Source organism: Ascidiella aspersa, chromosome 5, assembly GCF_963924565.1.
Source record: "Ascidiella aspersa chromosome 5, kaAscAspe10.2, whole genome shotgun sequence".
Taxonomy (NCBI): domain Eukaryota; kingdom Metazoa; phylum Chordata; class Ascidiacea; order Phlebobranchia; family Ascidiidae; genus Ascidiella; species Ascidiella aspersa.
Window position 1 is genome coordinate 27,267,922 of NC_139451.1, and position 24,527 is coordinate 27,292,448.

Below are 24,527 nucleotides of genomic sequence, written 5' to 3' on the forward strand. Positions count from 1 at the left end.
GCGGCGCGCCACGCCACGCCGTCCGACGTCTCTCTCGGCGTGGCGCGACAATCGAATACCCGATAGCAAAAATAGCCAACGAACCTTTTTATTATAAGCATGTCTGATACTTGTATTTTTCATTTAATAGCGATGCCCGATCTTTTGGACAAAAATGGTCGCTATCCGATTTATAATCAGTTTTTCTGCGAATAGAAATTTAAAATAAATGCTAATTGGCCAGGACGTGAGCTGCGTTGAGATTCGACGTCGTTGTTCGTCGTCCTGTTTGCAAAACTTGTGTATACAGAAACCGGTCCACTGCATACGACTGCCCTTCGCATGTTTAACAAGCGAAGGTAAATTCACGCCCGTTCACTTTTGCTTGTTCTGCATTTATTACCAAATGTACTATGCTCAAACAAACAAAATATATTAAATTGCGTCGTTTTTTCAGGTCATCAGGCCATAATTTGCTTCAGTTTAGTTAACTTAATGTCTTAACTAATTATTTTTTGGTTAAAATTACCCTTTAAGATCGAATTGCTGATTTTGATCGAAACACGCGACTGAAATGCACCGATAGCACCCTAGTATCGAACGAGTCCGGATAGTGTACCACTTGGCACATGTTATCGGCTTCGATAATATCGAACATTCATGTTATGGAAGTAGAAGTCACTGCTGTTACTGCATTTAGCCATCCAAGCCTTAGCACTAATCCGCTTTACGTGTTCCGCAGCGTTGTAAACACAGCGAGAATCGTGCAGGCCGCCTTTGCAAGTTTGCAAGGCTTTTGGCGAGTGCTTACAAATGTGTTTTAAAGCCTTGTTGTCGTCTGCGACCGATTAGCGTGCTTCGATTCTGGAATCTGCTGTTATTCGTTGGCGAGCTTGACGAAAAGTCGTGAACGCGCTGAAACTTTGATCAAGGCGTTGTTTTTTCGTGCAAGAAGCTCGGTTTTTCTGCAAACTGCAAAACTTGATTTGTTTGCGGCGAAATGGGTGTTATGCATTGTTTTCCTGTGTAAAATGCGTTTTCGGCAAAACGCTCAAGGCGACTGTATCCGATTTTAGCGGAAATTCGAATTTATAAGCTAAGTACCGTTGTTCGACCTTGTTTTACATAAATTCGGAATGCACTAGTTTGCACTAAAACACGATTTAAAAATTTGGTGAACGATAAAAATTGCGTAACCTGCAAAATTTCATATTTCAGTGTTGAAAACATTGAGAAACAATTTCATATTGACAACTTTATATCGGGAAGCACCGCTTTTCCAAAATCATATCGCATCGTTTCCAAAAACATCCACACAACAGAGGCCAGCAACCTTTGGGTTCGGCTTACTTTCTTAATCGCAATCCTTCAATTCTTCCGGCCGAGACGCGGCATATCTGGACTTCGGCGATCGCCAACAATAGTTGCAGATTGGCAAATCGCTCCAAAGTCGGCGACAGAAACAATATTTTTCCTTGCCCGGATTGTAGCTGTAATGCGACGCCTAACAGACGAGCTCATATCGACTTACAAAGGCGAGCTTGTCATAACACAGTGCTACCGCGGATGCGAAAACGCAGCGGCCAAAAGCTCGTCCCGCGCCGGGTTAGAAGGGTCAGTGGAATCGCTGACTTTGTAGCCTTACTCTGATAAAGGCGCGTGTTATTTTTTGACCAATGGCGCCGGTGTATTGTGGACGCTTATCCTGTACTACAGTGTTCATCGTTCTCGCTTTTTTTTTAGCTCGTCTGTTTACTTGTGATTAATCTTCAAAAATTCGACCGCCTTTTATTCTTTGCCAAAGCCGTCACGCTATTTTTGTTCCTGTAAAGTAAACTAAGATCAATAAAGAGCTAAAATACTTGTATTTTGCCGATACTTGTCACATTAGCTTTTCTAAAAATTGGTGGAGGTGCCTTAAACTGGTGCTTTGAGTTTCATTAATCTTCCCCACCCCTATTTACACCCATAAACGTTAGCTTTTACTACATTTCTCTCAGAAGATACCATGACATTGTTAGTCAATTAACTTCAAACTTCGGTCGAGTTAAAATCCTGAAAATCCCGGAAACAGTTTTGTTGCTTCTAACGTAGAAAAACCACCATTGCTTTTTATTGGCGACGAGGCGGTTATTTCGGAAACGTCTGTGTTTTCGTTTCGCGGGGAATTTTGTCGATATCCGAACTATTGTGAAAAGGAAACAGCCACTTATATGGTTGTCATAATTCGGCTTTTAGCTCGCGACGAAAATATACTTTGTTGGTTAAACAAGGAATAAAAGGCACTTCAAATTTCTCGATTTTCGTATGTTTTGCGTTTTTGTATCTTGTTTTTGAAAGGTGCCATGAATTGAAGCTGATTTGTTAAATTACGATCTTAACGTACTCTGAAAATTATGCAACGTTACTTTATAATTGAAAAATTAATGCACAAGCGGTGACAAGCCCAAACATTACCTTGTAGCACTGTATATATTTATCCAATGAAACATTAAATGTCGATATTATCGATCGATGAGATGCATTTTACCCTGTTATTGATTGCTGTGTGTTTTACAAATCAACACAAGTATTTTTACCGCCAAACGTCTAGTGATACACTACACTATGCCTGGTAGCAACATCATTTTTTATTGATTACAAATGTCTAGTGGTAAGACGGAATCCCTGACACATACCAGCGCGGGTAATTTTTTTCAACTTTGCCCAAAAACACTGTTCAAAGAAGCGAGATCAAGGCGATCCGTTTACGGAAAACATTGCACAGCTTTGTGACCGCTCGTTTTCCTCGACCTCCGTCCACTTGTAGTAAATAGTTCCCACACCGAAGGCAGTCAAGTCCACAGTCGCAAGCCAAAGCCAGCCTGTATGTGGGCAGCTTAACCTGTCAGGGGCTGCCAAGTCTATTTCAAAGCAGGTGCAGCCGTATGCGGGTGGCCGCGCGTATCCTGTAACCCCGCCGCTTGTTTATACTCGCAACGTTGCAGGGTACGTCGCCCCCTCCAGACCCTGATCAGTCATCCATCAATATCGGCCAATTTACGTGGCCAGTTCAAGAACGGCCAGGTTTCGTTTTTGAAAACTTGACTCTGATTTTTCACAACGACACAACAGGGTATTGGTTAAACAAACTCAGGCGTAATTCAAGCATTTGTGTAAATACGCATATTATAATGGATCTATAGTTGCAATTTGCGTACAAAAACACTTATGACTGGCCAAGTTAGGGGCGCTTTAGCCAAAGGCCCTGCTTCACCTGATTTTGAATTAAGCCACTGTCATTCCTCCGTTGTTCTGTACCCGCTCAACTCCCATGACATGTATTTTAGCAAATATGTTTTTGTTAAATGCACTGATATAAATAACCGTTCAGCTAAATATTTGCTGCTAAGTTTGAACAAGGCCTGTAAGGAAATCCCCCCACCCCACCGACCCCTGCAATTCCTGACGACACCGTTTTACCCCAACCACTAATTCGTACCACGCCTTGACCAGTTTAAATGGCCAATCGTTACACGTCTTAACATTAACATAGAACAGTTAAAAATGCCACCAGAAGCATTAAAAGCATTCTGATAAAAGAGCGCCTTCAAAGCGGCCAGGAAAACCGGCCTAGTAAGTAGCATAAGAGCCCAATGCCGCCGCAATCTTTGCCGTCGATCACCGACGTGGCTGTTTTGCCGCCGCGTCTAATTAAACCACGTATAATGAAGTGGAGGCCCTTGACCAAGCATTGACCTCTGTATTGCATTGCGTTATTTGACGCCATACTAGAATTTTGCGCAAGGCCGTGCTTTCCAATTCGCCTTTTAAGACCCGGGCACGCAAAACCATTAAGTTTTTGGCTGCCGAGATTTTTTTGTTTGCTTACATCGGTGTCGGTTTACTTGTGATTGCGCGATTGAGTCGTGAGGCTCGCTTTTAAAACTTTATTAAAAGCTCTTTGCACTTGACTGGCGTTAAATGGAAATCTGTAAACAAAACTCATTTCTTTGCAACGTAGTAAAGTTTGCAGCCGTGCAATCAAATGTGCATTTCCACTCGTTGATTTCGAAAGCTATAGTTGTTTAAGACGATATAGGAAACAAAACACTTAATTGGATGAGATAAAAGGTACAGTTTAGATTTTTATATCCCAACTATATATATTTTTTTTTTATCCCAACCATATTTTTTTAATTGTGTTAATGAATCATGGATTGTGAATGATAATCTAATATAGGAAACCAATTCTACTAATAGAAAATAAAAAATACTATCCAAGTTTAGCTTTTTTGGCCGGACTATCGTTACAAGTGAATTGTAAAAAAATCTAAAAATAAAGGTTTACAAAAGACACTTAGTTTCCGAAATTGTGCGTGTTCTTTAACGGTTTGTGGCCAACGACGCAAGCGAAAAAATCGTCCGCACCTGTTCAACATTTTGTGTGGAAATAATGAACACACGCCGTCTTTGATGCGTCCATCCATCACATAAAACGCTCTTTTCGGCGCACTCAAAAGCACCACAGGGGCCGTCTGTTCGCCCGCCAGTCTTCCTGGGCAGGTTTATCTATACCTAGGGCAAAAACTACGCCCTAACCCCTCGCAGAACAGACCCCCATCGAGGGATTTAAATTGACAAGATGCGATTTAGCATCGATCGGCCTTTATCGATTAGATGTCAGATTACTTGCAGCCGGCGCGAGTTAATTAAGGCGAATTCTCTCGGAATTATGCCACTTAAGTCGGCTCGATCCATCTGCGATAGAATCTCCCCCTCCCCTTGTGAGCTTCATCCAGTTTCTTTCTATAGTCGAGGCGACTTCTTTTAGGCCTTTTTTGCAAAATCACGCGCTGGCAAACCGGTCGATATCACGCGTTTTGTCGGATAAACGGATCACGCGTTACCTCGGACGAGAATTTCCACGCATTTTTAACCGTTTTTTATGCGTCTTCTAATCGGATTTGCAGCTGAAAAACGTAGTACAAGGTATACGACTGCGTGGTTCGGGCATTTTTTGGTATAAATTAAATACCAGCACCAACGGTGTTTTAGTAGTAGAGTTAGCTCCACCAGGCAACATATCAATAAATATAAATCGCTCTTCTGGTGTAAAAAAGGCCAATCCAACTCAAATATTTTGATAGAACAGTAATTCCTATTATAAATATTAGCCAATACCATAAAATATCCTGATTAAGCTTGAACACACAACAAAATATTAAGCTTGAACACACAAACAACTGTTATTCCCCTTAGCCTATTTTATTATTCAAGTTTTGAAGCGCTTTGGTTCATACAGCTCAAAATCGATTTTAAATTTATCAAAAAAAAAATCCCAATGAAACGCGCCGTAGGTTTGCAACCTTCTTTGCATGGCAGAGTGCAGTCTCGCGCTAATGGGACAGCCAGAGTGTGTTTAAGGTCGTTTGCCCAACACAATTACCTCAGCGCAGAGCCAGGATAAAAAATGCTCGCGCTTTATTACAACGCGTGAGGTAAACAAAATTACCATATGGGACGGCGGGCCCTATAGTACAGTATATAAGAGAAATCAATAAGCGCATATTGCCAATAGGGCGCATGCTTGAGAATCGTTCGCGTACCTATACCCTGTGTGTTCCAACGCTATCGATCGCACTTGGCACCTTTGTGATGCCTTTCCTGCCAGCATATGGCACTTTAACGAGCAGCTATTGCTACTCAGTCTCCTTGTATTGCTTTTATATCGATCGGGGTTGGCGAGGTGCTCTCTCTCCATCTCTCAACCTTATTGCTTCTCGGATCGCGGGATTAAGTGTTTGGCTTCGCCTATTCCCAAACGGCGCAGGCGTGATTACGTAATGTGCGTTTTTTGTAGTGTTATTGCTTGGTTGGGAGGTTTAGGGGTGCGCTTCGTTTGCCGGTCTGATGAGCGCTGGTATGTTCTGCGCCTGTTTTTCGAATCATTGGAGAGCCGGTATTTCGAAATTCGTCAATACACACGCATTTATGACAAAGCATGAATATATGTTTTTCGTTAGCTGTACGATTTTAAAAAAACCTGTAGAACTTGAGAAACAACACGGAATAAGTGCAATTAACACACGGCCAGATGAAATTGCTTGTTCCTGTTTAATGTAGCAATTCGATGTGTAATTATTTTTTTTACGCCTGATTGAATAAAATATTTTAAGCACAAGTTTGGAAATCCATTTTCGAAGTAACCATCTTGTTTTTGCTGGGATTAACCTTTCTATAAATGTATGGATTTCGGCGAGTTTTGTTGATTTAGCGTTGCATATCTTTATGATAAGATCACGATAAAACGTTCCCACATCTGTTTCCTCTGCAATGTTCGCGAGCTCTATATAATGGCACTGCTGATACGTAGTGTTTTGCTGAATTGTTGTCTTTGCTAATAAATTTAGGCTTGTTAATATTAACATGGCAGCGCTTGCATATCAAGAACTGTAACACATAAGCTATGCAACTGTTACACAATTTTTGTCAGCTAGACAAAATTGGTGATTTTTAACTCCTAGCCATTTCCACTGTTAATCACCATTTTGCTCTTTATGGCCACCACCGTTATTCTGGACGTGGTCGTTAATATGCTACTTTAAAAGATTACATTCAAACTGTAAAAAAATCAGTTAGATTTTAAACTATGGTTAAATTTTTGTGGTATCGGATCGGCACCGGTGCACCCTTTATATCGGACGGGTACCGATACTTCATTGGTATCAGCTCCTATATCCTATAGTATTGGCATTCCCCATTGATAACCCCAAGTTCTGTGCTATGCTGTCTTCTCAGTCAAAATTTAAAATCAGACATATTTATCGGGAATTTTACTTAAAATTAGTTAGGATTCCCACGTGAAAACCAGGTATCAAGAATATTACTTCGTCCTTTTCCAGGTCCCACACCGCCCCTTCTTCTACGGCAGCGAGTACCACGGTTTGATCGCACGTGAGGACGGCGAACAGTTCTGCTGCGAAGAAGGGAACTTTCTAATCAGGGGCTCACAGACTGAAAGGGGCAGATTCACCCTCGTGTTGCGGTGAGTCGATGCACGGGTTTGTCGGGGTCTTCGTGATTCACCTGTTTTTTAGGGGCGGTTTGTTTTGGGTTGTAAATTCCTAAGACGTCGACAAACCTTTGTCTTACCGGCTCGGTATTTTTCTGGGTCGCTAACGGAGCCTGAGAAACTATTGTTAAAAAAAAAAAAAAAAATCACAAATGACGAGTCAGTCAATCACTCACAAAAGCGTAATACTATAAGCTTCAGCTAGCACAACGCGAAAAGTCTATTGAATGTTTCTACAGAAAATGCGTTCTTTTTAAACGTTGTTTATATCCTACTAGGTAAAAATTTTACATTTTGCTGTCATTGATACGTTTATTCGTAATAATATCTCCTAATCAGCAGTTAGACACATGTACGTTTACCAAAAAACGCCGTGATATTGAGTTTTGAAATCAATGTTCTATAAAAATCATAGAACTTTATCTCATGGCTTTCACAAAATTCGTGGAAGAATAGCCCGTATACCCAGTCTTTGCTAAACACGCAGCCAAGCTAGAACGCAGTGGGTTCAAAAGGAGGCCTAATTCGAGAAATAATCGTTAGCATATTTGCTTTTCCAATCACAACAAAAGCCACTATATAGTTCAAGGCTATCGCAGTTCCCCGAAAATCGCGGGTTATCCGTACAACCCCACCGAGTGTGTGTACAGCTGTAGACGACGAACGGTAGTGGCTTTAAGGCTTCAAGTCCCTGTTTCGGTGCTCAGTAAACCCACACCGAATGGTGATTTGTTAGCGGCGCAAACAACCAGCAACAAATACTCTTCGCTCACTTGTAAAATTATGTCGAGTTTGAGATCGTTGGAAAGGTGCGATTAATGACCTTTTCGAAAATTAAAGTTTCCTTCGGGCAATACAGTAATATCGGTTCGTTTTGCTCGAATGTTGCTTAAAAAGATGCGATATTGTCGATAATGAGTTATCATAAGTATTTTCGTTACGTTTGATTAACGTTCACCCGACCATATTTGTCTTTTTCACTACACATTTAATGTTATAACACATCTTTTATTACTTAAATGTGTTTATTTGACATCCAAATACACATACCAGTCTCAGTACGGTTGTCAAATTCGTTTTTGTAAAAATACCACAGAAACATGTTTGTGTTGCCGTTGAAAAAGTAGGATAGTTTAGCTGACGTTTTTTAGTCCAAGCCATACAGTAGTTGTGGTGGACTATCGGTTTCATGCTCTTTGAATTGCTTCGTCACTAGGCTGCCAAAATCCGGAACTTGCTTCACCCTGGCGTGAAGTCTTACTGCATTACGCCATGCACCGCAAATAGATCCCCTGTTTGCTGCTAGTTCTCTTGTAGTAGAGCGACTTCGCAAAGGATCGTGGTAACCCGACCCCACCCACGGGAAAAGGAAGTCGATTTTCCCGCCGACGTTTAACCCCGTTCTTTGGGGTCGCTTCACCGTTTTTTGCGGGTGAATCACGGCTAATGCACGTCCCTTCCGCCCCATTGTTCCCACGCTGTAAATGAACGTGGACAAATAGGGTCGTGATGATGAATGTACAACTCTGTACTGTTTTCACCTGGATTAGTGACTATGTTTGTCACCGGGTTTACACGCTTTGCTTGGTCGAATAAATGTCATGTGTGTGAAATGATTGGCATTTTCTCACCGTTACGTGCTTACTTGGGTTTTTTAGAAAAATAACACCCAGCACAAGCGGAAGCTGGGCTAAAATTTTATTGTTCCTAAACATACATAAATCATTTATATATTTGGTCTAATAAGGCGTCATAAGCTATTTTAAAACAGACCCCTTTATAATTTTATTACTTTAAACTATAAACCATTATATTAAGCGTTGGAATATAACACAAATTTTGCACATTGTTTTTAAGAAACCAGTGATTCGATTTTTTTTCAAAACCAGGCGTTTTGAGTCGAATAAATCTAAAAAAATTGTTTTGAAAGCTGACGTTTTATTTTCACCCGACGCCTTCGCGTGGCCAAACATCAAAGGGTAAACAACACAATCCATCTCGGCATTTTTCGCGTTCCACGGCGCCCGAAAAAAACAACCGACCGAGTTCAAGTCCCAATGGGCGCCCGAGCAGAAACCCTCAAAGGTTTCAGGACTCCGGGAAAAAACGTGAGCTGTAAGCTCAATTCGCATTCCCGCTTCTTGCGCCACAAGTAACTCACAGTCGGACAACTCGAGAGAGATGCTCTTAGGCCTTTTGCTGAGATTCGATCCTATCTCGTTACAGCTTCGAGTATGGCGCACTTGAAAAGCTACGCAAAGGGTTATATTGGTGGTTCGTCTATTTTTAAAAGTTAATCAAATGCCTGCGTATACCCTGAAACTGAAAATTGTTTCTTTATGTGATCCATTTTGCCACAATGCCAGAAAGTCGCCAGTATTCTTGTTTAGGGTATTATTGTTATTTCAACTGTTAAAAAAACGTTTTATGTGAAATTGAACTGGAATCGTCTCACAAAATGCACGTATTCAGTTCCGCTAAGGACTGATTTGGTGGCACTGGTATTCCCATCGAAAATTTTTCAAAAATTTTTTGGAATTTTTTATTGTTGAAACTGAGAATGCCACTAAAAATACGTGTACCCATTAGGTTATTTTCCTAAACGAAAAAGCGGGTGTTAATTTCTGTTCCCTTTTCGTACGCCGAGTTTTATACTTGTATGCCTTCGTCGTAGTTTTAATAGGGGCATTCCAAACCTGTCGTAAAACTCTCCGGCGTGTATTTGACAATTTATTGCGACATTAAAAACGCAGTAGCACAGGGTTGCCAACTTGCCACAAAGTCTGTAAGTCGTTAAAAGTTTTGAATGTCTTTGAATCGATTTGTGTATCAAATAGTCTATAAAAACCCATGTTAACGGGTTTCATAGGCTTTTATGCTCACCAGGTTAAACACTTGCCAACTTCTTGGCATTTGCCCTTTTCACTGTTCGGTTTGAATGTATCGGTAAACTTTCGGCGTTCGTCACATTGAAATCCATTGAAACCCGATTCACTGCGCAAAACCCTCGTGTTGGAATCCTTTTCGCTTCTTGCCTGGACTTGCCGTCATTTGAATTTAACCGAGGAATGTCGAGGGCGCTTTTTTGCTACTACAAAATATTAGGCGCTAAACCGGGATTTCGTCCAGTTTCAAACCAGGAAAAACGCTACCGTAAACTAGTTTTCGTTAGCTCCATTAAACGTTTGAAAACAAAATTTATAGTAAAATTTATAGTAACAAATGACGTTTTAGTAACAAGTAGAAATTTAGCAAAGTAAATTTCCTCTAGGATTTTACAATTGTGCAAGTTAATGGTTATAGCTGAACCAAATTACGTTTGTGTTGCTAGAAAACGTTTAACTCCTTTCTGCTTTAAAGTAGGCCCTTGTACAGTAGCGCCGGAAGGAGGTGGGCATCAATATAAAACGATTTCATCGCCATATCACTACCGTAATCTAATACGCCACTTAAAATAAGGCACGCTGGCCCGTTTGAAAACAAGTCGCAAGCGGCGTGTGAGGAATGTAACAACAATTTGACGATTTTCGTCAACTGACGCTATTGTGGACCCATATAGAATATACCAGATGTTTTCGTTTCGATTCGGCACAGCTGGCATAGGCGAGCAATTCCTTGAATTCCTTCTTACCGAGCCTTATTAACTTGCTCGCGAAACTGCGCGCCTTGTATCGTTTTTGGTTTAGCTGTTGCGAGCGAACCGTAAAATGTCGCAACTCCTTAGCCGGGCAGACTTTACGATTGACCCCCGATGCCTGGCACATTTGCGTGCCGAAATCTGATCGAATTTTGCTCCCTTCCGCCCACTTCAACACTTAAGAGTGGCAGATGCGCCGCCCATGGAGGCTGGTCTTATGCGACCGGCTGTTACCCGCCAAGCCGCTACTCTCGGTTGCGATGTTGAAAGCATTTTTACCTAAAATTAAGTTTAAAATTAAGTTTACTTCGACGCTCGATTAATAACCTTCGGTTTATGGGATTCTTTGCATGCTTACAAAAACGTCAATAGTACTTGGTTTACATTAGATTCATTGAATTTTGCCGTTTTTTCCTGCCTCCTGTGTTTGCGGTTTGGCTGTCAGGGGAGGTGTATTTTTTTGATGTATATTACTGATTTCGGTTTTATGCTGGCCTAGCATTCCCACATTTTCCTTATAGTGAATTTTGTAGTCCAAATTGCGCGTCTTACACATTTTTTTTATCTTCGATACATTTTTTCCGATTTAGTTGTACAAATATTAAGTATCTTCTGTAACTATTTGTAGTAAATCTTAAACTATAACCTGATCTATTTTTGTCGATGAGTTGGATTGGGACAATTTACCTATACACCCTAATTTCAAAACCCCTTTTCTCTACCTTATTTTAAGGGCATTTAAAGATTATTAAGTAGATGTTTTGTCTCATCCAATGTAAAACACAGTGATATTTATTATTTGCCAACTCCCCATTTTGTATTGTGGCCACTGTAAAAAAGTCCCATTACTCGGCCCAAAATATCTGACCAACAGATTTCCGTCAACGCTGGCGAACGCACTCAGCTTTTGTCGGTCCACTAAACTTCGTCTTTTATTTCGACCGGGGCTTAACGTCCAACCTTAAAGGCAATTTGCCGCCCGTTCGCCACTTGTCGCACCTTTATTGCCACCCTCTGCTGTTGATACTGACAATGACAAGCCGGTGTTTTAATGGGCGAGGTGGTGTTTTCTTTAGGTCGGTCCACAATTACAGCTATTGCTTTACTGGTTATGCGTCCGCTGTTTTAGAAGGGGATTTTTTGCTTTTTAGACAAGTGGTTGTTTTGGTATTACTCGGTATTGCTGAGAATATAAGCTTCCGTCTTACAGCCTGGCAAAACTTGCATCGAGCCTTAATGCTTTATTTGTAAATATAAAAAAGTTTTATTAATATGGTAACTGAAACTAGTTTTGTGTTATTTACTTCACGGGGCAATTTAAACTGCAAAACATTATCCGTTATATATTCTTGATTTATAGCCTTATTTGTCTAATTTAAAAGTTTAAATCGGGTAATACTGGGAAAAACAATTGTATTTTTATATTCAAACTTGATTTAGTCCTTGAATTTTGTACACTTATTAATGGTCTAAGATTTTAAGTTATAAACTGACAACTCGATACAGTTCTATTTGTATATCGGAATAAGTCTTATTAGACGAATTACGATTGTTAACCGTGGTAACTTTAACTGTCGATCAAAATTTGAAGTTGACACAGCGCCTTACTCGACGAATTACGACTTGCGCTTCGAGTTTTCCAAAATATTGGCAAAATTCACCCATCAATTATAATGTAACGTGTCACAGCGATTGGGTCCCACGCTAAATGTAGATTTACGGTTTCAAGGGATTTGCAAAGCTCACACTTAGCTCAGGGCGGCTCGTTTTAGGCGCGAATTCCAAAATCTTTCTCTCTTTTACGTGAGAATCCCAAGGGCGGCTCTTCGAATAACGCCTAAGCGGTTTACGGTCGCATTCCCAGAATAGTTCCCGCGTAGGCCCTTAAAGGTCGGTTTTGAGTGACTCGTCTGGGAATTTCTCACCAGCATTCAGTAGTCTTCAAGGTCTGGTGCGCCCGTTCCTCAATTGTGATGAGGTTTCCAGTCGCTAATATCTCCTACAGACTTGACTGGTTCACTTAGCCAATTAGTTAGTGTCAAGGCCTACTTGTGTGGTCAAAGTGTTTTTGTCTGAATTATTTTTTTAATTTTGTTATTTTTTCTCAGTCAATTTTATATGCAATGTCTTTAACAAGAAAAAACAGAGTTGCATCATTAAATTTTTTCGGTTTATTTTCGTGTATTTTCCTGGGATTGTTGCCAAATTAGAAAAAAATTACGGAATTTACGTTTTTTAGGGGTTATCTGAAGCCTATTGACTTTGATCTAATTAAAAGCAATTATTGGTCGTGTTTGCGCGGCCACTGAAAAATTCGTATTGATTTTAAGTTTTATTTGCACTTTTACCTACAACCTAGTTTAACCACAGTCAGCGGCACATTTTTTCCCAAAAAATCGACAAGCTGCATTTTAAACACCCGGTTTCGTGCCAAGACCAATATTGCGCATAAATAGTCTGCATTTTTGCGACCGCGTTGTCGCGAGAGACCCCACTCGTGTAATTTCCTTGTTTTTGTTCCGGTCAGCGACAAAGTGCACAGGCCTAATGCATTCCCGGTGTCCGCTCTCGGCCGAATGCTTAAAACGGGATTTTTCGCCGCAAAATGAAAGCGAATTTTTTCGAAATTGTTTTACGAGGTCCTGTGCTGTTGTTTTGACACACCCGCGTGATAATATTTGCCCTCGAATGATACGAAACGTGAGGGCAATTTTTGGCGACAAATATCTTACGACCTGCCTTCAATTTTAGGCGTAACAGCAGCTTTTTTTTTTTTTTAAGGTTATATTTTTAATTTAAGAAAAATTTTAAACGTCAATTAAACAAAAATCATATTAGTTTGGCTTTTCCTCTCGACAAACAATTAAGGGGTCTTTTGTGGCACCTATAGTGTTTTGGAGTAAATTTGTTGTAAATAAAAACATGAAGTAAATTAAATCAATGTACAATTATTGCCCACTTATCTGCGTATTTTTTTAAAATAGTCAATAAATTGCCGTTGATTATTCAAAACCAAAATGTTGCAGACCCAAAAACCGTCCAAAATTAGCAACATATTTACAGCAATTTGGTAATGGCGTAAGAGCACCCAATTAGCGACCAGTCAAGCTTCCGTAAACTACTGATAAAAAATTCAAGTCCCCCACTTGGCACTGGCGAGCTTATAAACGGCGAATACCGCGCTTTCAAAGACAACGGGCAACCTTTTGAGTGCGGCACCGGTCGACGTTTTTATCCAGTTTCGTTGCTTCAGCCGGCTCAAGTACAAGTTTGTGCGTCGTTCAAACTCTCCCGCCAATTCCTGGAACGTCGAGTGAGCCCCTTAAGAGGCTGTTGTAACTTTAATGGTAACAGTTTCTTTATGGAAAAGGCTGCTTAGAACTCAAATTGAAATAAAAAGCAAAAATCACCTGTTTTTATAAAAACGCCAAAAAAGTACATTTGAAATTAAAGCAGATTATATTTGAACCCTAAGGGGGCTGTGTATAAATAAATTGAACATATGGTCACTATAATTAAACAGACGGTCACTATTTAACGGAGAAAATTATAATATAAACTGTTGCTTTATGTTTTGTGAAATCCTTTACAAACACTGGTTATAATCGCCAATAACGTATGACAACCCTTTTGACAAATTTCATTCAAATAACATTTTTAATATTTTAGTACGTTTAGAATACCTATTGGGCTAAAATAACTTTCGGGATGTGTTGCGAACCTGCCGAAACTATATAAGCTGCCGCCCTAGTCGTTTTTGATGTTTTAAAAGCTTTTATGCCAGAATACGAAGTATAGCGACTGGAATAATTCTTTAAAAAGTGTAGTTCTTTAAAAGAAAAAAAGAAAGCCGCAGCATACTCCCAATATCAATGCCGAATGCCGTCTCCCATTTGTCTCAATACCTGCTCACGACTGAATCTGCTCGGTCAACGACACTGCTTGTGAAAACCAGAGAGGCCCTCGACTGTTTGCTTTGCTAATCGAGATAACTTGACAGACGCCTCAATTACTTGTAGTCGGTAAAAACCCGGGCCACCCCGGCGATATGCCATAATGATACTGATTAAACTCTTTCGAGACGGATTGCTCTGCTTGTCAATGTTATGGCACGATTGCCTTGCGATTTAATCGTGTTGATAGGTTGCGTACCACCCATAATGCTGAACAACATGACAATCCACAAGTTGTCATTTTCGAAGTTGGATGTTATTCTGACAGTGGAGTATTGATTTTAGAGACAATCACACCTAATATTTTGCCTCGACGTTTTTCTCCTCTGTATTTGTTGCTAGAACCAACATTATTTTAAAAAAGTTATAAAAATTAACCTTATGAAGATTTTATTAAAATAGTTAAACACGTGTGCTACTCTATTTATATAACTTGCGCCTCTCAAATTTATTTGTTTGCCTGCAGCGCTTTCTGTCTCTGTATTTTAAAATAGAATCAATGTTATTGTATGTATAGGGGTATTCATAGAATTTTGTTTCAGCAAAAATAATTAGGCGCTCGCGTGCTTCTGTCTCAATATCACTTTCTTGTTATTCGCTGGAACACAATAGACTTTAATTTACGACCTATATCGCCTTTTCACCTCTACCTCCTTATATGGAGTTGCCGACGTCACCTTGAGCTATCCTCAGCGGAGCCCAGCTCACGCACTTTCCAATTAACCTGGATCTGGAAGTTAAGCGGCGTCGGCGACTATTACACTATTGGGTTACAGCCCTCAGGTCCTATCGGCTATTAATAACCCCAGAGCCTCGAATCGGTTAAATGAAGACGGGTCGCTGTTATAAATGACCCGGGATTTGACAGGGCTGTCGCGATGGCAGGCTAAGGTATGCCTGTCTGTCTGTCTTCGGGCACCTTTCCCTTTGTGCCTTGTCTCTGCAGCTGCGTCGTTGTTGTTTCAAGGGCGGCCTTGAAGGTTTATAGATCTGTCCCATCCATTTATAACAATCAAACGGCTGGTGGTGGAACTGCGCCCTGCCTTGTGTGTTCTGTTATTGGTAGTGCGTGTGGTCTATACTGCAGTGGGCCGAAATAAACCGCCGCGTTGCCAGATTTTAACGATTTTTTCGCCCAGGTCTCTCCCTATTCCGTTTATGGTTCGCGTCTGTCTCGCACGTGTGCTTTTTCGCTCGTTTTATTTCAAAGCCCAACCAATCTAGGCTTTTACTAAAGTGTTTGATACAGGTCGCCTATTTTTTTAACAGGCCTCTAAAGAATAATGAAGTGTTGGCATTTAATGTTTAAATACTGGAAAGCTGGGAACCATGTTGATACGCATTTTTGTGTATTAAAATACCATTACATTTCCTCGCTCAAAAAGCCAAGACAAGTGATCTTAGCCGGATACTAGTTATAATGTATTAGATACGGTTCAATTTGTATTTGAATAGTTCTTGGTTATTCTCAAAAACTTTGATTTAGCTTTATACTTTATCGTATACCTTATTCATAACAAAATCATTCATATATTACGACTAGCGACAAAACAAGCCTTTTTGTATTTTATTAATCGCCCACGAAAACGTTAGAGCGTCCTATAACGGTAGGAAAAAAACAACAAAATTGGCCGTTTATCTTCCCTGGCGTTTTTGACGGCCTTGACCCTAGAGGTTATATCAGGGGGATTTGCAGCGGCAAGTCACGTTTAAAGTATTACACGGGATTATGGTCTTAAGCGGATTCCGGCTCTTCTAATCTCGCGCCAACCTCGATATAAACTGTGTGCCTTCCTCCGTCGAAGCGTGTCGTGTCCGCGTTTACGCGCGTATTCGTGCGTAACGCGTCCGTCGCTTCACCACCGATTAATCCCGGGCAACGGCGGCGCGCGCGCCCGGCACGCATTCTAGCGCCCTTGTTACGTCAGCGATGCGTCACAAAGCAGAGAAATGAGTCATTAAGCCAGCAGACAAAGTGTAAGGCCTCCAAGGGCGTCGATGTTGACGTAGAAAGGGCCCAAGAGGGTTCCGAGTGTTCCTGGCGTTCCCATTGTCCCCGAGGCCTCTTAGATCGTGCCTCGGAACCCTATTGCTTTTTTATTTTTTTTTATTTTATGCCAACGCGCCGCTGACAGAAGTTGTTTGTGTTGTCGATCCCTCTAGAATGCGATATCGTTTATTTAACGGGCAATATTAGTTATCGAAAGCGTCGCTGCCTTCATACTTTGCTGTTTTTAAATCCGATTGTTTTTTTATCATTAGTTGTTTTTATGCTTGACTAACACACTATTTAAGCTGGGGACTGTTTTGATTTTCCTACTTTAATTTTCTTTTATTTGTGATGTTGGACACAAATTCAAAACTTCTTCAAACATTTTTTCCAAACTCTGAGTAAATAGCTGTAAAATTTCTTGGAAGATAAGTAGGGTCTCTTTACTCGTATATTTTCTTTTCTTTCATAGTTTCTTGATATAACAAATTTACGGTAAACACTTTTGAGAAATTCAAATTTTTAACATTCTTTGTGGTCCTTCCCTACGTATTTCGTCGCAGTGCGACCTTTTTAACCCGGTCACTTCACAGTATTACCAATACATATATTAGATTTGCGAGAGTAACCCGTACGATCAGGTGTTGAAAAGTCCAAGTCCTATGTGTCTCTATATTAGAAAGGATAGATTTTATACGGTTGAATTGTAGACACTTTGTAAATAGAACCTCATTTCAACATGTTGCGATTCGCGCATAACTGAACAAATATTTATTGTTTGAGACAAAGCAAGACGTTTATGTTCCCAGTTTGTTTGTTGGGTGTTTTTACGTCAATTTTGGAAAATAGCAAACTGGCATCTATCATGGCGATTGAACCGTAACAACGCTGTCTGACATGTATGAGCGTTGAAAGCCACAATATACCTCCGTTGCAACAAAACAATTGACTCCTTGTCTGATAAGCGATTGAAATGAAAATTATGCCATCGAAAAATGCTGATTGTTTGTAAACTTTGCTGATTTACCGAGACGTAAAACCCAGAGGATATAGTATTGTGAAATATCAGCGAATCGTATCACTTGTAAAGTATTTGAAGCTGGAATATTGAAATATCCCGGCGCCTGCGAATATTCTCATTTGAAAACAATAAAGGAGTTTATTGCTTCGCCGTTTGACATCCCACAGCACACGAAATCTAATATACACATGCCAAGGTCTGGTAACCACGGTTTATGTGGATTTTATGGACGCCATAGTCTACCAAATAAGGTTTACGAACGTGGCTGGTGAAAGTGGATTTGAAGTTAGCCATACGGAAATTTCTAAACAAATGGAATACTTGTCATGATTGTTTTTTTTTAACAGGATTTCTTGCGATTTAGAACCTGTTTTCCAGTTCACATGTTTTTTCCCAAGCAGTCCTCCACCAGTTTGTTTTCCTGTCCATTTTTAATCGAGGCTAAACCAAATTACTTTTAAATTGCGTGTGTAAACTGATGCTAAATATCCTGTATCATGCCAAAAACGCCTCCTTCATTTTTGATTTCAATCTCGTTGATTGAGTCGCGGTAAAATGCTGTGAAGTCGCCCGCGAGTCCCGAGTCCAACCTTGCATAAACCCACAAGAACTCTTTACATTGAAGCCTACAAGCACTCGAGTTGAAAAGGCGATGGTTTGCCAACGCTAAGTGCTTTGGCACCCGATCAAACGTTTGGGCCTAATCTCGGCTCGGATCTCGTCGATTGCGACACGCGATATTACTGTTTAAGGCACTGTGACGTAACAATATGCAACGCTGATATAGCCGGCTACTGCTGCTAGATTTGTGCGTCGATTCGGCTGCGATTACATCATTTTCGGCAACTTTCATGATATCGTTTACTTTCATCTTAAGGGAATATCATTACCTTTTGATCCATGGAGCGTATTGTCTGTGACTTGCTTATAGTCAATCTTGGACTAGAACACGTGGTATGAAAACCTTGGATAACCGAGTGTTACAGCGGCTTGTCAAACACTTGGCCTCAGACTTCACAAAAAATTAAAACCGCAGTTCTTAGCTGACATGAAGTAACAACTAAGGTCTTTATTGGAAGCTCTGGAAGAAGGTATTATCTCTTAACGAATTTCTTGAAAATTTAAAGTTTCTTTGTAAATTGTTCAACAAAGTTTAACTTTTTCTAAGTACTGAAATGCATTTTTATAGTGGATTTGTTTAAGCCTTTATAAAGTCGTAAAAAAGCTCTTAATATCTCCCTTAACCAACAGGCTTAAAAAAACGCTCTTAATTAACAAAAAGTTAATAGTCGCTTTTCTATCGATCACATTTTTAGTTTTCCATTAAAGCGTCCACTGTGGGACATATGGTCCAATGAAGTTGGATAACTGCGTTATAAATCATGACTGACGAACCAACAACGTCTTTGAAAGAATTATTCATTATTCTTAAGGCGTTTCGTGAAGTGGCTGAAATTTCCTACACTCGCTGTTTCGCAAGGCCAAGGTCATGAACGACAGACGCAGCACGGGTGGTACTGCAAACATTCCCGCCCGAGGGCACAAGTCCAATATTTGACCTTCAACACCAATATTTGACCTTCACCACCTACGGGGGCGCTGCCAAAAAGCGACAATAAGCGGCCCGATTATTTCCTTTGTGGAAGGCGAACGATCAAAGCTGGTCAAACAAGAAGCCAACACACTATTGGCTGGCATGAATGGCACTTTTCTAAACGGCCAGCTCCTTTTTAACCATGTTTTGTCCAATTTTGCCTAAACTTAACGTGCAAAATAAAATGCCGGCGTTGGCTACTTTTACGGAGGCCAACATAATTGCTGATCGAAAGATAAAAATACGACCTGAAACTTGGTAAAAATTAGAAAATGGCCCTCTTACAGTGGCCATTTAAATCGGCCTTGTATTTGAGTTTGTTTTGGCTTTGGGTAAAATTCATATTTATAGTCTGTAAGAAACCGTTAATCCCTTGTTTGAATTCGGCTTTCACAGGAATTTTTTATAAGTCAGTACTTCAATATTTGATGTAACCACAAAACGGTGATGACGCGAAACTCAAGGTTAATCACCCTTAAACGGAGGTATTTTAGGTGAAACTATTGAAGGGGATTTTTATCGGGACCAATAGGTTGAACTTTGCTGAAAACTCTCGTACGTTTATTCACCTTGGCAAAACTCTGGTTATATCACTATCAACAGCGTTCGATTAAAAATAACACAGCTTATGTCTCAATATAGCCAGATTTGCGGTACATTGAACCTAATTTGTGACTAATTTGAAAAATGAACGATATTTTGGGTGTTTTCCATACGATTTGACGCACAACGTGCAACTTAAAAAACTACACGCGCAACGTCTTTCAGAATAAATGATTAATAATGTTTCGTTCGAAAGCGCCTTAGTTGCTTCATTTGGTGACTAAGAATTTCGCTAATTGTGCCTGCTTCGTCACAATCTAAATATAAACGTGATATAAAGACGTCCCTCTGAGCGGTCGACGGCCGTCATCAATTATAGCGTTTTGTTTGGGCAAATACAGTGACAGGATTAATCCGTCGCTAAACCTTGAGTCGGGTAGATGCCCAGCGCGAACTCCGTGTGGTCTTGGCATACAAAACGACCGTTAATCCAGTCCCATCCAGCCCGCGTTTGTTACATTAGGCCAAGTACGTGTAGCTGTGTGCAGACATATCCGCATTAGGACCAATGAGTCCGTGTTTATGTGCGGAAGTAAGCTTCCAGCACGAACTATAGCGGTAGATGCGGTCGCCTGAACTTGTGTTTTGGACGTCCGTAATGCGCGTTGTGTGCTCTGTCGCATTTGCTGTGGCTGGTTTGTGACCCGCCGCATTCTGTCACATGTTATTTTCGTGACACGCAAATGTAACCCTTGGCTGAGGTCAAGTTTTTGGCGTTCGAGACTGAATATCTGTCTTGTTTTCTGACTGCAGTTTAATCGCTCAAGATCTATAGTTTGCGAAGCTCTGAACTTGAAATCTTGCCCAATTTTTTTATTTTTTTCATGGATTGAATATGTCGATTTTCCGCCTAGGCATTTGGTGACATATTAGGTATAGTAGCGTTCGGGCGCCACATTTTTCATAAATTTGCCTATCTGTCCATGTCATTGGTAGGATGCATAACGTGTATTTTTTGCTCAAAACAAACGGATTTCTGTAAACCTTCTCTAATTGGATTGCATACCGGGCTAAGCGTAAGGTTGTTTTATAATATGCAAATACTAACATATTGACCACTTAGAGTCAGTTTAACATGCTGATTTAGATTCTACCATCTAAAATGGTCCAATGTGCTGGAAAACTGAACAAAAGTTTTTTGCAACAAAAATAAACAGAACCATCAACTTCAAAAGCGACATGGAGCTTTTCGGAGCGGTAACACAAACTGTCTGCAATTACAAGCCAACGCCGGCTTTAAATCGATAATTCCGGTTCGTACAGAAATAAGCGGGTGGGAGAGAACGTGAACCTAACTTGCCGGCGCCCTAACCTACTATTAACGTTCCAACACCGCTTCTTGCGGATTCGGTCTTTTTGCGGCTTAAAGTTTGGCTTATAAAAACACGAAAATTTAGCAGCTGTCAATTCGCTTTGAATATTGAATGCGAAATAATTCCAACCGATGCATGTGTGATAATACCCAAAATTTGCAGACGCACAAACCACCGCTACCTACACGCATTGATAGCAATATTGTGTGTTTAACGTAACCGCCCAACTGATGCAATGGTTCTATACTTATTTTAAGTCATTACTGCCACTCTTTATACTAAAATAACTATTGTATTTCAATTACCGCTAATACAATTATAACATATAAAAGTCGAATTGCCGTGGAAGCTATCACACAGAAGATATTCTAGCCTGTCAGACTGTTTACATTTTCTTTTCAAAGCAATATTATACCCCCCGTATACGGTTTTCATTTTACAAGTTTTACACGTACTTTTGTGGCACGTCGTGATTTTTGTTAAATTTTCCTCTAATTATACGCCCCCCCCCCTGTTGCGACTGCGCAATTAGCAGCAAGCTCACGATTGGTCAGTATTCCACACGTGACCTTACACGTCATTTGTCGTGCATGTGACGTAACACGAAATGCACTTCGCCTCGTGTTTACGCCACAAGCTAATTGCCGGTTTGTCCGTGTTTTGCTGTTGTTTAGATGGATGAGAAACGAACTAATTTACACCGCGACCCTTTACGGGGACTCCCCAAACTTAGAATTAGGATTAGCGGTAATTTCAAGTTGGGCTATAGGCGAACGTATCATCTATTTTTCACTTGGTTTTAGTGTGCTGTTTCGATTTGGTGACTTAAAGAAGATGGTTTGAATTCTATGGAAAATATTTGTTTAAAAGCGTTTCTTTCTTTGAATCTTTATAAGCATTTTATGTTGGGACCGTCTTGCATATTTCGTATAATGTTATGAAATCTATCACAAACTTGCTTTGTAAATTATCTCATACAGAATAAATGTATATTTGGTAATTATTTTTAACAATAAAGATGGAGTAGGCTCTTCTTATAAAAACTGACTAAAAATGTCACAGTTCAATTTTCGTCGGGTATGACAACCAGTTATCAGCCAGCGTTCAGATTCAACGTCACACCAACTAAAAGCGAAAGTACAACCCGCAATTATACGTCAACTCTGTGTCTCGGTGTGCGTCTTGCAAGCCTTCATGCACTCTGCAATTGTCCGCATTGAAACGCTTGTGGCTAGTTTGTAACCAATCGTGCTTAAGCGTCGTCCATGGAATATGACGCCAACGATAGTAGACCGGTCTTCTACGGCAGTTTGATTTTATAGCGTTTTCTATTTGCCACCCCTTGTATTAGTGTACATTACCACTTCAAAAGCGCCAGGATTCCCTTAGGTTAGAACCATGCGTTGGTATCCGTTTTATTTCTTTTGCCAATTAACAAATAAGACCGACTAACAGCGAAGTTCACCACGCATTCGATCAAATCAATTTTAGGTTGTTGGGATTTTACACAGTTAGTTTTTTCTTACTGTTGCCAGCTTAGCCTATATTTGTCGTTTTTTTTTTGCTGTCTCTGACCGTTGTTTCACACGACTTTTCTGCAGTGCTCTGCAATGCAATTTTAGTGAAACTCTCAACTCTGTGCAGATTAAACGATTGTCATTTTTATACTACCTCTAAAGGCTTGGTTTAATCACCAGCGTATATATGGGACCATTGGTTTACTATTTGGAAATGCGTTTTTCCCAAGAACTTACTTACGAATCAAGGGTGGTTGGAAAAACCCTTTTCAGGGTTTGATATTCGAGCTAGATCCTCTTTCAGTGTTTCTCCTTATAACAGTTACTATTTGTCTGTAGCGTTTTTAAACGCAACAAGGTAGTTTCGATCACTTCGTTTGACACAACCAAAATATTGTTTGCGGGGATTATGGACTTTTTTTTCAGAATATATTTTTTTGTGTGTTTAAAAGTACCCGGTTTTAAAGTTCAGCAGAGAACGACCGTGATTGTCTTTCCAAAATAGCTTAAAACCACTTGTCTGTGGCGTAATACGCGCTACAAGTTGGCAATTGACATGTCAGAGAAATCAGCCTCGTTCGTGTTCACCGCAGAGCACTCACTAGCAAGCAGGCCGGGCGGGCGGTCGTGGGGCACGTTTAAAGGTAAACAGGCGCACATTTTGCACTGTGACGTAACAATAAGAAAGCCTCCATTGTTCGTCGTATTTCCACTCGATAAACTGCTGGCTCGCGTGCGCCTTTCGATTGTTATGGAGCAGCGCGTGTGTTTGCCTTGCCCGGACACGCTCCGACACAGAACAATGGCGATTTCGATTTAATCGTCGCGCCGCGATGCAAATGGCGATGGGGTGCTGCAAGTCGCTAGCTACAGCTACTGGATCAGTGGTGGTGCTTCGAAATTTTTCACCTGGCGAAATCTTGTTGCTTGGTAGCAAAAGCCGAGGCCAATTTTGAATCTCATGAAAAATTAAGAAAATATACAACACGATAAATTTATTTTACTCTATGCAATCTGTCAGAATTACAGTTTATAAGCAGTCATCTTATTTATTATCACTTAAATTCAATGTTAAGGATGTGATTCGACCGTTAATTAGTCAATCAATGGATTCAAAATATGTAACCTCGACCATTTAAAAATACTCCAGGACCCAGTTAAAGAACCACTTTACTGGACTAAATACCAGGTTTCATGAAAAAATGCGATCTTAACTATGATGTCAATCAGTAGGCTATTGTGGTTTATGGAACATTTTCGTTACAAAATTTAATTCAACAGTTTTATTTAGCGCTGACATTTTTTTTGTTTAGTGTGTGGTAGAATGACCAAATACTGAAAGTGATTTATTACCTGTTTCATGTTACCTGAATAACTAAAAAACACACAAAAAAACAGACCCAAATTGACCCCAAAATACACTTAAAATCTTCGCAATTAACGAATGCGAAGATTAGAAACGCGCATTCAACAATGCGTTTTCCATTCAAATCACGTCCCCCGTATCTGATCAGAGCTGACGTTTTGCGCCAAAGGTTATCTTCTACCGCAGCCGAGTATTTGCCGGGGATTTCTAACAGCGCCGAATTACCTAGTTTGTCAGATTTTATTTACCGATAGCGTCCATGACTCGAATACCCTTGGCAGTAAACGAAGTTTGTTTTCGCTATGACTTGATGTTCACAGTTTTGCGAAGGCGGCATTTTCACAATTTGGAAAGATATAGCTCAGTCCTCGAGAAACAGTTTTATCTGATAGTTTTAAAATAAACGCACTTTGATGAATCACGTTAAATGCATAATATCACGGATTTGGAATTGCCAATTAGACAGTTTCTCCAGTGCTGATGGGAATTTTACATAATTA

The 24,527-nt window shown here is 40.3% G+C and overlaps 1 protein-coding gene across 1 annotated transcript in view; it reads left to right on the forward strand.

Moving 5' to 3' along the window:
- The window catches only part of LOC146145715 (uncharacterized), a 71,447-nt gene that overhangs the window by 18,489 nt on the left and 28,431 nt on the right, over positions 1 to 24,527 (forward strand). Inside the window, exon 3 of the mRNA XM_083389672.1 lies at positions 6,864 to 7,006. Within this exon, the coding sequence (XP_083245798.1) occupies positions 6,864 to 7,006 (143 nt within the window). The remainder of the gene's footprint in view (positions 1 to 6,863; positions 7,007 to 24,527) is intronic.